The sequence below is a fragment of the Phaseolus vulgaris genome, chromosome 5 (assembly GCF_051622355.1).
Source record: "Phaseolus vulgaris cultivar YP4 chromosome 5, ASM5162235v1, whole genome shotgun sequence".
Lineage (NCBI taxonomy): Eukaryota > Viridiplantae > Streptophyta > Magnoliopsida > Fabales > Fabaceae > Phaseolus > Phaseolus vulgaris.
Window position 1 is genome coordinate 4,217,076 of NC_143502.1, and position 13,937 is coordinate 4,231,012.

Genomic DNA, 13,937 nt, shown 5'->3' on the forward strand with positions numbered 1-13,937 from the left:
TAACTTCTTGTGTGCAAGACCCACCCTTTTTGCTACTCACTTTGAAGGTGTATGGAGTATCTTGGTATATAAACACTTTGAGAGTGTGTAAACTAAATAATGTAAAACTATTTTGTTTTTTTTAGTGCCCACTATTCACAACAATTCCTCACATATTGCAAAAGACAAGAGAAAGAAAGAAGAAAATTGTGTGTCTCATATAAGATGTAATGTATTAGAGTTGGTATAGCAGATTATATGAAATAGTCTTAAATTGAGAAACTTAACACCTAGTGTGGTTGGTATAACAAGCTATATGAACTAAAAACACTTAATGTATGCTAGTGGTTAGCCAATCACAATACACCCCCATAATTCTTGTTGTTATTGTCATGTTACGCTTATTAGGTCATGTGTGTATCTGATATTCATGAGTGCTCAAGAAATCTTGCCAAAATCTCATGCAAGAGACCTCAGTTTTCACTCATATAGGTAATTTCATTAAGTGTGTGTAGTAAATCATACCCACTTGTAAAGGATATGAAAATCATTAAAAAAATTATAAAAATTTAAAATTCCACATATATAGAATTTAAATATCCAAAGTTTATTTTCTCAATGATGCAGTATTTAGCACTTTGACACACCATAGGTATTGACAAAGTTGGTTTTAAATCAATTTTAGTGCTAATAGAATTGACAAATGGTTTGTTTTTATCTATATAAACCTTATTCATGGATCTCCAATCACAAAGATTGGGTTTCCATCACCTATTTCTTTGTAATTGGCTCGAATCTCATTCCCTTTTATGTGTCTAAAATTATGTTTTCTTAGAGGTTTCATCGAAGAATCTGTTGGATTTTGTTATGACCTAATATAATGAATGAAAATTGTTCCACTTTTTAGCAACTATGTTATCAAATTATGTCTCAATTGTCTATGTATTTTTTCCATTGTATATTTTGTTTTTAGCTATAACTATTGTCGATTCACAACCACAAATGCATTGACATAGATGGGTTGGTTTCATTTCTAAATAGAATGTTTGGTAAAAAAAAAATTTAACAACCCAAATTTAGTTCCAGCCATTTCAAGAGCAACAAAATTTGATTTCATTGTTGATCTTGAAATAATTTTTTATCTATCTAATCTCCATCTACTCACAACACACAACCACTTGTAGATTCTGTCTCATTTGAATAAGTAATCTAGTTAGCATCATTGTACCCTCTAGTATAATGAGAAATCCACTATGACATAATCCATTGTGCCTCTTAATTATTTAATAGGTCTTGAAGTGCACCTCAATGATTTTGATTAGGGGACATTGAGCGTACCTACTCAATCTACCTATTATATAAGTGATGTATGGTCTAAAAAAGCCCATTAAACGCAATAAGCTCCCAATTATTTGGGCATATTGAGGTTGTGAAAAAATATTTCCTCTATTTTTCTTAATATATTGACTTAGCATCATAAGAGGTGTTTACTCATTTAAAGTTCTAATAATCAAACTCCCTTACAAGTTTCTTAGTATATGGTTCTTGAGATAGTAAGATATTATCTTCATTCCTTATAATTAGAACTCTTAAAATTACATTTGTTTCACTTATGTCTTTCATTTCAAACTCAAATCTCCAAAATAATTTTGTTTTAGAAACAATATCATTTCTACAAAAAAATTAACATGGCATCAACATATAAACATATAATGACACATTCACTTTTTTCAAATTTAGTGTACACACATTTATCAACACCATTAGTAGAAAAATCATCACAAAATAAAATATTAATCAAGTTTTTCATGTCATTTTCTTGGTGCATATTTTAACATATATAAAGATTTTCAAAGTTTGCATGCTTTGTTCTCTTAACTAAGAAGTACATATCCTTCAGGTTAGTCATACAAATGTCATCTTCTAGTTCATCATTCAAAAAGGTTGTCTTAACATCCATTTGGTGAATAACTAACTTACAGATAGATGTTAAAGATAACAACACTCAAATAGAGGAAATCATGGTAACTATCACAAATGTATCAAAGTATAATATATTGAGTTTTTAAGTAAAACATTTTGTTACTAATTTTTCCTTATATTTTTATATGAATCCATGAAGATGGTACTTTTTCTTAAAGATCTTTTTCCAACCAATACGGTTTGTTCATTTAGGTAAATCTACTAAAGTCCAAGTATTATTTTTCTTAATAAAGCCAATTATATCCCTAATGATTTTTTCCTAATTTATTGTATCTATAACATTAATAACTTCTCAAAAACTTATTATATCATTTTGAACTTGGAAATTGTAAAAGTCATCTCCAAAAGAGGTTTATTTATTTATTCTTTTACTTCTCAAATCCTCACATGTCGTTACTAGAAATCTCAGATTTAGCATTATCCTTTAAAGGAAAAACACATTCAAAGAACTCAACATTTTTCATTTATACTATACAAATTATGATCAATTACATCACTTTTAAGAACAATAAATTTATAAGCGACATTATGTTGTGTATAACCTAAAAATATACAATCAAAAGTTTGAAAACCTATTTCCTTTTCTTAAGATCAAGTAACATCACTTTAGTTAGACACTCCCACACTCTTAGGTATTTAAAATTAAGTTGATAACATTTCCACAACTCATCAGGTGTTTTACCAGTTTTCTTATGTGGTATCATATTTTGTAAAAACATGTTGTAAGAAATGTTTTTCCCCAAACATTATTAGGAGCACTAGAATTAATAAGCATAACATTCATTACTTCTTTAAAAATTATATCTTTTCTCCAAACTACTCCATTAGATTCAAGTGAATATTATGAGTTATACCTTCTTTAACATATTAATCATTAAACAAAACATATTTAACATGAATTATACATTCTTTAACATAGTAATAATTAAACAAAACATATTCATTACCTTCATCTCATCTAATTTTTTCATTTTTTTATTTAATTGATTCTTTAATCTGATTTTGTAAATTAAAAGCATAACAAACGCTTCATCCTTATATTTTGATTAAATACACTTTAATATATTTAGAATAAGAATTAAAAAAATATCACCTCTCTAAACATGGTTTGTTTTAAATCAACAAAAGTATGAATTTTTGAAAAAAAAATAATTTCATATTATTTTGTAAATGTTAAAACTGAGTAATAATATAAACCGTTTACAAGTGTGGAAAGTAAGTAATATGAAAATATTTTATCTTTTGTAATACTTAGGATTCACAACATAATGTGTGGTTTAAATTTAAAGTTTAATATCCAAATATAATACACGTGTTAAAATAATTAAATAAATTTAATAAAACACGCCATTAAAACCCATCAATGCACTTGTGTAATAGTCAAGTGAGTTAAAATTTTATACTAATAATAATTAACTTCTATAAAACTAGAAAGATGCAATAGTTTATTGTATCCAATATCATGTTTTCCTTTGAGACTGAACCTTGTGATATCAATTATTGAAAAATATAAACAATTATGTAGTCATTCTAATAACAATAAGTGAAGAAGAAAGTGTACGATTACTATATACTATATTAGGGAAACCTTCACGCATACGTGCTCATATATATATATATATATATATATATATATATATATATATATATATATATATTAAAATTACTTATTTGTTTTGAGTTAAAAGATTTGGTGGTTATCTTTTAGTGAAGAGATTTTTCTGTTATATTTTTATTAAATAAAAAATAATGTAATGAATTAAAAGGTAGAATAATCTAAAGATATCATTCTTTTTATATAATGGTATAAATAAAAAATGGGATAACAGTCTAAGTTTAAGAAATGAAATTAGGCGAAGTATATTTTCAAAGAGTTAGTATTAAAAATTGTTCTTACAACAGGGACCAAGAACACTCGAACCAGATTGACAAGACGACCTTTTATACAAATCTTCCGGTCTTGGGCTGGACTCTCGGTTTCCTCTTGGGTTGAACTGTTTCTTCTTGGGCTGGACTCTTGGTTGGTACTCTCGGTTGCACCTCTATTCCCAGCTGCTCCTTTCGGCTAGCATTCTCGACTGCTCCTCTCGGCTGGCACTCTTGGCTGATACTCTCGACTAGTACTCTCGGCTAGTATTCTCGGCTGGTATTCCTCACAAGTGGGGGGATGTACCTGCAAGTCGCTCCGATGCCAAAGTCAGAAATAGTTTAATAGTTTTCAGATAAAATCACTCTTACCTTTTTCTTATGCTGACCTCCTATTTATAGGGTTTCGTTAATGGGCCTTCTACATTACTTTTGGACTTTCTTTTTACACCTTTTTATTATTTTTACACCCCCTTATGCAAGTTTCTTATCTAAATTGGGCTTTATTATAATGTCTATTATCCTTTCAGGTTTCAGTTCAGACCTCTCGGTTTTAACTTATCACTTTGGTTATTTAATATGTAGTTCTCGGCTTATACCTCTCGGTTTTAGGCTACCAGTACACTGGCCCCCGAGACAGAAATAGTTTATTTATATTTAAAGAAAAGTATTTGTGTCTTAATATAATATAATAGTTTTGAGATTTGATTTGATTTGGTATTTAATGTCTTGGTTTTCGTAATTTACTTTTCTGAGAATACATGATTTGACGTGAATTGTCTATTTTAACCGTTAGATCATATATATTTTTGAATAGTTTCGTATGATTACAACGTTTCGAATTCTAGGGTTCTTGTGGGTTATAAATAGGTTTCTCATTGAATCTTTTTATGATTGTGAGATTTATTGCTATTGAACAAGAAGTTCATTTTCCATCTTCAGTCGATTCTTGCATAGGTAATGTCTCTTTCAAGCTTTTCTGCTACTGATGATTGTTCGAGCGCGGGTGGTGAATCAACTGGACGAGTGGTTCGAGAAGAGGATCATCCAGACTCAAAGTCTTCATCTGCTACTCCTTCTTGCATGAATGATTCCAATGGAGCCCCTACTGTTGATGTTCCTCAAGAAGTCGAATTTATATTGCCTCGGAAAAACCTTCATCCAGATTATCAGTGGGTTAACCCTAAAGTTCGAGAATTTTTTTCGAAGTATCGTTCTGCTACTGAGCTTCGTAGTTTCCTTTCCCATTCCCAGATTTATTATTCTGACATTGAAAATGATATTATTTCTTTTCGGCATGTTGGAGATGTTGATAATGTTTGCCATGGCCGAGAGGATGATAGTTATGAATTTTTTTATTTTTATGCTTGCTTTTTTAGAGACCTTCATATTCGATTGCCTTTGAACAACTTTCAAATAGGCGTTCTTAATTTCCTTAATGTTGCTCCTACTCAGCTTCACCCTAATGGTTGGGCTGCAATGCAAACATTTAGTATTTTGTGTAAATTACTGTCGCTTTCTCCTAGTCCTGCTTCTTTCTTGTACTATTATAGCTCTCGGCCTGGTAAACGGCCAGGATGGCTATCTCTTATTAGTAAATCCAACGTTTGCTTCCTTAAACCTTTTACATCATCATATAAGGATTTTAAGGGAGGTTTTTTCAAAATTCTAATAGAGCCGATAGGAAAAGAGTATTTTTTCAATGGAGATTCTCCAAAATTTCCTCTTTATTGGACAAGAGATCCCGTGAAGTTTAACTCAATATCTTTTCACTCAATGGGTGCGGCCAATCGTCATGTTATTGAAGTTTTCAGTCACCTCTCGTACCAAGTTCCCACTCGCGCCTTGCTACAATTGTATACTTCATCCCATCCTCGAGAAGATCTTATTGGTAGGTGGTTGTTCTATATTTTCTTGTTTTATAGGATGAGTTTTTTAACTTTGCTAAGTTTTTTATTGATTTTTAGCTTTGATGGCAAGCACAAATCTAAAAGCTCGGTCTTATTTTTCGAAGTTGCTAAACAAGGTAGGTGATGTAACTCCTCGACGTGAAAATGTGGTGAATCCTGTTGTTGAAATAGAAGGAGCGGAACGTGTTGCGCCTGTTGAAGTGATTGAAGTTACGCACAATGTTGATGTTTCCGGTCCTTCAAAAAAATCAAAGAAACGAGATAGAAGCAGCAAGAGATCACACTCGTCTTCTCGGCGTCATCGCCGCGTTGAGAATGTTTCGTCTGAACCGCTCTCTGAAACAATTTTTTGTGCATCAACGAAATATGCGAAGTTTGTCCAAACTTCTTTTAACGAATTGTCTTATAACATGTTGAAAAATATGGATGCTACTTCATTAGCGGATTCTATTATTGACTTGTCGAGTAGAAGTTTGTTGATTAGGAAAATGATGAAAGAGAAGAATGGAAACTGTGTGTCTTTATCTAAGTTTGAGAAATTGAGGACTGATCTTGCTGAATATAAGGAAAAAACGAGCTCTTTGTCCGAACAACTAGAAGAGATGAAGAAGCAGAAAAGTGAACAAGAAGTTGCAAAGGAAGATTTTAGAAAAGAAATTGTTGAATTGAAGAATGAAAGCTTGAGATCTAGTGAAGAAAATGCTCAACTTCGTAAAGAGAATAAATTGTTGAATGAAAAGGTATCAGCGTTATCTTCTGCGAACGAATCCGACAAAAGCACCATCAAACTTATGGATGAAGAGATAAATCAGCTGAGGACCAATGTTTTTGAAGCCGAAAGCTTTATATTTGAACAGCATCAGCTTGGTTTTGAGAAGGCTCTTCAACAAGCAAAATATTTTTACAAGATTCCAATTGATGAAGGCAACTTTGATGTTAAGAAGGATTTTTATAAGGGTGAATTAGTGCCGGCTAACGAGATTCCAGACACTGATGCTGAAGATATTAATATCAAGAGCTAGGGGGCGTAGGTTTATTTGCCGAAAGCAGATTTGTTTTGAACTGCTAATCCATGTATGGATGTTTTTTGAAATGCGAATCCATGTGGGGACATTCGTATTTGTTAATGTAATGTCTTTTTGAGAACCTTAATACGTATAAAGTTTATTGGTTTGTCAATTGTTATCTTGTGTTATTGATTGGATACTTTGCTTCTGATTCGCCGATTTAATGTAATTGTGACCTGCCGGTTTGTATGGTTGAAGTGTTTTAGCAGACGTTTTGGTGTTTATGTCTAGATGTTTACTTTTTTGGTCTCTTATCATGAAACATGTTTCTAACTACTTATTCTTTTCAATTGTAATATCTTTAATACGATTACGTTTCGTTTGAAACCCCGAGTATCTTTCGGCTGCCAAGACTTCGAAGCACAAGTACCTTTCGGTTTTTATCCGAAAGTTGTTCCAAAATGGTGGATTCTTCGCGAATTTTGTAATCTATTAAAAGAATTTCTTAAAAGACTTCAAGAATGCTTGTGATCGAACGTATGAAATCAAGTTTATGCAGAATATTGTAATGGGTTATTGATTTATAATTTTTATAGTGACCGAGAATATTTCTTATTTTTTCGGCTTTCTTATCCAATTTATTATCAACATAAGTATGGTATGCGAGTGAGTTTTTACTTGGAATGAAATCATCCGAGACCACTAGTTTTATGAATGTACGATTTTTCGGGTGGGTTTTCACTTAGAGTGAAATCATCCAAGACCGAAAGGTTTATGAATACATGATTTTTCGGGTGGGTTTTTCACTTATAGTGAAATCATTCAAGACCGAAAGTTTTATGAATAGATGCTTTTTCGGGTGGGTTTTTCACTTAGAGTGAAATCATCCAAGACTGAAAGTTTTATGAATAGGTGTTTTTTCGGGTGGGTTTTCACTTAGAGTGAAATCATCCAAGGCCGAAAGTTTTATGAATAGATGCTTTTTCGGGTGGGTTTTCACTTAGAGTGAAATCATCCAAGACCGAAAGTTATGTAAGTGAACAAGATAAATTGTTACTGGATAATGCTTCTTCATTGATGGATAGATATATACACGGAGTCCTCTGTTTACATCTTCCAATTCAACTAAAATAAAACTTTAAATGACTTGTATTCCATGTTCTTGGTACTATTTTTTCTTCTAAAGTTTCCAATCTGTATGCTCCATTTTGTAAATTTTTGAGTATCCTGAATGGACCTTCCCAGTTAGATGCCAATTTTCCATGTCGTGGATCTTTTCGTGCATCAGTTCGCATTCTCCATACCAAATCCCCCTCCTTAAAATCTCTGAATTTTACTTTCGCATTGAACCTTTTCATTGCTCTTCTTTTTACTGTTGCCTCTTTTATTTTCGCTCGCTCTCTAAGTTCTTCAATAAGATCAAGGTCGGTTCTCAAGCATTCATTGTTAATGTTCCAGTCTTCTATTTGCCTTCGTAATGTTGGTTCATTCACTTCTACAGGTAACATTGCATCCATCCCATATGTGAGGTTGAATAGTGTTTCACCAGTTGAAGTTTGTGGTGTGCATCTATATGCCCATAAGATTTCTGGTAACTTCTCTGCCCACAAACCTTTGGCACTTCCTAACCTCTTCTTCAATTGTCCCAAGATAACTTTGTTTGCAGCCTCCGCTTGTCCATTCGTCTGTGGATGTTCAACTGAAGTGCTTGCTGACTTGATTCCCAAATCTGCATAAAATTCCATAAGTTTTTTGTCAATGAATTGTCGGCCATTGTCAGTTATTATGGTGTGGGATTCCAAATCGACATATTATATTTTTCCATATAAACGTTTGAACTTGCTGAGTTGTTATTTTAGTCAGTGCTTCTGCTTATATCCATTTTGTAAAGTAATCTATAGCGACTATCATGAATTTAGTTTGTCCCCGGCCAAGTGGAAATGGACCAAGTATATCAATTCCTCATTTTGCAAACGGCCATTGAGAAATAATTCCTTGTAACGCTTGTGCTGGTATATGATTTAAACTTCCAAACTCTTGACACTTCTTGCATGTTTTAACATAAATTTCGCAATCTTCTCGGAGTGTTGGCCAATAATATCCAGCTCTGCAAACTTTTGTTGCCATTGTTCGAGCTCCACAATTTAATCCACACATTCCTTCGTGGAGTTCTTTCACTACATACTGAGCTTTCTCTTTTGAAAGGCATTTTAATAAAGGTATTGAATGTCCGCGTTTGTAGAGTTCATCTCCAATTAACACAAAACTAGCTATTTTTTTTGCCATTTTTGTATCCAGTTGAACACCTTGCTCTTGATTTTTTATGGCTTCCATATATGTTTTTATCCATTCATCCTTTGTTGTGGTAACATTGCAACATTCCTCGAAACCGACTGTCGGATGACTGAGGGTTTGTTGTATAACTGAGTTGTGTTGGAGTTGTCGCTGTTGACTTGCCAATTTGGATAATGAATCTGCTTTCATGTTTAGTTCTCTCGGAATATATTTTATTTCAGCTTGATTGAAACATTGCATGATATTTAATACCTTATGATAATATTGCATCAATAATGGATCTTTTACCTGATAATCTCCTCGTACCTGTCCCACTGAGAGCTAAGAATCACTTTTGCAAATGACATTTTCAACTCCTATGTCTCTCGCCAATAGTAATCCTGCAATAAGAGCTTCGTATTCGGCCTGGTTGTTGGATGTTCTGAACTCGAATCTCAATGCCATCTCTATTTGGAAGTTGTCTGGTCCTTCAAGTACTATCCCTGCTCTGCTTCCTTTTTTGCTTGACGCGCCATCTACATACAATATCCACTGTTCCTGCTGTGTTGTTTTCGGCATATGGATGATGAAATCCGCAAGGGATTGAGCTTTGATTGGTCCTCTTGGTTCATACTTGATTCCATATTCTGAAAGCTCCATTGACCATGTCACCATTCTACCTGCAAGTTCTGGTTTTCTCAAAAAAAATTATATTGGATAATCTGTCCTCACAATTATCTGATGATTCTGAAAGTATGGCCGAAGACGTCTTGCGACGTACACCAGGGTTAAGGCAACTTTTTCTACCTTGGGATATCTGGTTTCGGCATTTTGGAGGGATCTACTTACAAAATATATTGGTTTTTGGTCCGGATTCTCTTGGATTAACGTTGCTCCTATGGCTTCATTTGAAGTTGCCAAGTAGACTATGATGGGTTGGGTCAACTCAGGTTTAACTAGGATTGGTGGTTCAGCTACCATACTTTTGATTTGAGAGAAGGCTTGCTCACATTTTTCATTCCACTCAAAGGTTTCAGATTTTTTTAACAAATTTATTATTGGTTTAGTTTTTTCAGCTAAGATTGGTAAAAACCTTGACAATAAATTTAGTTTTCCCACTAATCTCAGCACCTCTTTCAGATTTTTTGGATTTCCCATCTTCATAATTGCTTCGCATTTATTAAGATTGGCCTCAATCCCTCTGTTGGTTAGCATAAAACCCAGAAATTTCCCACCTTTGACGCCGAACACACATTTTTCCGGATTGAGACGTATATTGTACTTTCTTATGCGTGAAAACACCTCCTCAAGATCTCCCAAATGTTTCTACACTTCCTCCGACTTCACAACCATATCGTCCACATATACTTCCATGTTTTTTCCAATTTGATCTTTGAACACCTTATCCATCAATCTTTGATATGTTGCTCCAGCATTTTTCAAGCCGAAAGGCATGACTTTGTAACAATAATTTGCAGTATCTGTGGTAAAAGCTGTTTTTGGCACATCGGGCTCATACATCTGTATTTGGTTATACCCTGAATAGGCATCGAGAAAACTCATCATTTCTTGTCCAGACGCCCCATCTACCAATCGGTCTATGTTGGGTAATGGATATGTATCTTTCGGACAAGCTTTATTCAAGTCTGTATAATCTGTACACATTCTCCATTTTCCATTCGGTTTTTTGACAAGCACCACATTGGATAACCATGTCGTATATTGAGCTTCCTTAATGAAACCAGCTTGCATTAACTTCTCGGTTTCTTCAATTGCTGCTTTTCGTCTTTCTTCACCCAACTTTCTTCGTTTTTGAGATATCGGTCTCGCTTCTCGACATACCGACAACTTGTGACAAATTACCTTTGGATCGATTCCAGGTATATCAGATGGTGTCCAAGCAAACAAGTCTTTGTTATTGCACAACAATGCGATAAGTTTGTTTAACAATTCTTCGGGCAAACTTCCACTTATATAAGTGCATTGCTTCTCGTCCCGGCCCAGTACTACGGCTGTAGTCTCTTCTTTTGGTTCTAATCTTTCATCATTTAATCTTGGGTCCAAATCTGCCATTGCCACCATTCTTTCGGTATCTTTGTGTGCCTTCAAATTCATCTTCAAACCTGTCGCATAACATTCTCGAGCATCTCTTTGATTAACATAGACTGTTGCTATCTCCCCCTTTTCTGTTGGAAATTTCATTGCTAAATGTGGTGTTGAAACTATTGCTCCCAACTTATTCAAAGAAGATCGTCCTAACAACACATTATATGACGTAGAAGCATCCACCACCAAATATCTGATTTTGATCTTTCTAGTCTTATTTCCTCTTCCAAATGTGGTCATCAAATCAACATATCCTTTTGTGCTAACTCTCTCCCCTGAGAAGCCAATGATTTGTTCTCGGAAAGGCACAATGTCTTCTTCTTTTAGATGCAACCTTTTGAAAGTATCCCAAAATAGAATATCAACTGAACTCCCTTGATCAACCAAGGTTTTCATGATGGCATATTCGGCTATTTCTACTGTTATCACCATAGGATCGTCGTGATCAGGATCAATTTCTTGAAAATCCTCATCTGTAAAAAGCATTGGTGGCAAAGTTCTTCTTTTGAAAATGTGGTTAATGGTCTTGATACTTCTCCAATGTTGTTTCCTTGCTGATGACGATTCCTTTCCAGAGAAACCACCTGAAATAGTATTTATAAACCCCATGACGGGTCTCCCCAAACTTCGTTCCCTACTTCTCCTTACTGATTGTGTGTTTTGGTAAGCTCTATCATTTCTTCCTTCTGATCTCCCACCTCTTCTATCATCTCTCTTTTCTATTCTTTTTTCTCTTTCAAATCTTTCCGCCCTTCTCTCTCCTGTCTCAACCCCTCTCAATCTTCTCTCCGGACTTAACCTCAGTCTAGCATTTCCTCCTTGAACAAAACGTTTCAACTGCCCAGCCTGAATCAATTCCTCTATTCTATCTTTTAACCCGACACACTCCTCTGTATGATGGCCATGATTTTTATGATATTCACAATGTTTAGTGTGGTTTGCCCTTTCCGGTGTTCGTGCTTTTCTAGGTGGTGGTATTATCTCTGCCGCCATGGCTTCTTGTAGGACTCTTGTTCTATTTGTATTCAAGGGTGTGTATTGCTGGAACTTTCGGCTTCTGAATTCTTCTCTGGCTCTTCTAGCCATAGGTCCACTTTCTTTTTCTATCACCTTTCTTTCACCTCCATATATCCTTGCCTGATTCCGAAACTCTCTCAGTTCTTCCATTTGCATGAACTTCGACGCTCGTTGTCTTAGTTCATCTAAATTGGTCGCAGGTTTCTTGCAAAGACTATCAGCAAATGGTTCTGGCTTTAGTGTTGTTATCATATGATGCATGGTAACCTCTAGGCTGAGATTTCGAATTCCCAAGGCAACCCTCCCAAAGCGTTCCATGAACATTCTTAACGACTCTCCCTTCTCTTGTCTTATATTCACTAAAGCAATCGAGGTTAGATGATGGGGACGACTGGTTGCGAACTGAGCTCCAAACTTTTCCACCAATGTATCAAAACAATCTATGCTTAAGGGCGGAAGACGTGTGAACCAACTTAATGCTGCCCCTTTTAACGTTGTAGGGAACACTCTGCACATAACAGCGTCGTTCCATGTATATAGACTGATTTGTGTGGTATATACCGCAACATGTTCATCAGGATCCGTGCTTCCGTCATTTTTGTCAACAGTTAAATTTCTCCAATTGTCAGGCAATGGAGTATCAACTATAACATCATAGAAGGGATGTTTTCTTGGAGATGCTCCTGCAAAAACTTCAGAATCTCCAAGCAATCTTCTTTTCGTTTGGGAACTCTCATTATGATAAATCCTCTCATTGACTTGTGCTCTTGGCTGAACGGTTTCAAAAGATGAGTTCAAAATTGTCTCCTCTTGTAACTTTCTCCTCATGCGTGTGTTTTCGGCCCTTAGCACACTCAATTCTTCTTCATTACTCTTTTTTAACGTCTCAAACTCCTTCTGTAGTTGTATCAACATTGTCATTGGCATGCTAACATCATCTGCCTGCTCTCCTCCTTGTTCTTCTCTTTGATCCATCTTGTCTTCTAACTTTTTTCAACTAGTTCTCGGCCCCACGGTGGGCGCCAAAATGTTCTTACAACAGGGACCAAGAACACTCGAACCAGATTGACAAGACGACCTTTTATACAAATCTTCGGGTCTTGGGCTGGACTCTTGGCTGGTACTCTCGGTTGCACCTCTTGGCTAGTATTCTCGGCTGCTCCTTTCGGCTAGCATTCTCGATTGCTCCTCTCAGCTGGCACTCTTGGCTGATACTCTCAGCTGGTACTCTCGGCTGGTATTCTCAGCTGGTATTCTCGGCTGGTATTCCTCACAAGTGGGGGGATGTACCTGCAAGTCGCTCCGATGCCAAAGTCAGAAATAGTTTAATAGTTTTCAGATAAAATCACTCTTACCTTTTTCTTATGCTGACCTCCTATTTATAGGGTTTCGTTAATGGGCCTTCTACATTACTCATGGACTTTCTTTTTACACCTTTTTATTATTTTTACACCCCCTTATGCAAGTTTCTTATCTAAATTGGGCTTTATTATAATGTCTATTATCCTTTCAGGTTTCGGTCCAGACCTCTCGGTTTTAACTTATCACTTTGGTTATTTAATATGTAGTTCTCGGCTTATACCTCTCGGTTTTAGGCTACCAATACAAAAATGTTTTTTGTTTTGTTTTTTCTTCTTTAAATAATTTGTTGTTTTTGTATGTATACATTATGTTATTGATGCGGCACATCAATTTTTCTTGTAAAATTGGATTTTACATGGCATGAATTGTAATGTGATTTCTCTAAAAATGCTTCTTGTACTTGTGATTACATGGCAGTTGATTTGTTATTGTA

General features: G+C 34.8%; 1 protein-coding gene across 1 annotated transcript; it reads right to left on the reverse strand.

The window, feature by feature from the left end:
- Positions 1-10,345: 10,345 nt before the first annotated feature.
- On the reverse strand, positions 10,346-13,117 carry LOC137836150 (uncharacterized). The gene has a single exon (XM_068645006.2). It carries the CDS (start codon positions 13,115-13,117, stop codon positions 10,346-10,348), a length of 2,772 nt encoding a protein of 923 aa, XP_068501107.2.
- Between the last annotated feature and the right edge of the window lie 820 nt (positions 13,118-13,937).

Coding starts and splice junctions, on each gene's coding strand:
- LOC137836150 (XM_068645006.2), bottom strand. CDS start 13,117: ATGGATCAAAGAGAAGAACAAGGAGGAGAGCAGGCAGATGATGTTAGC.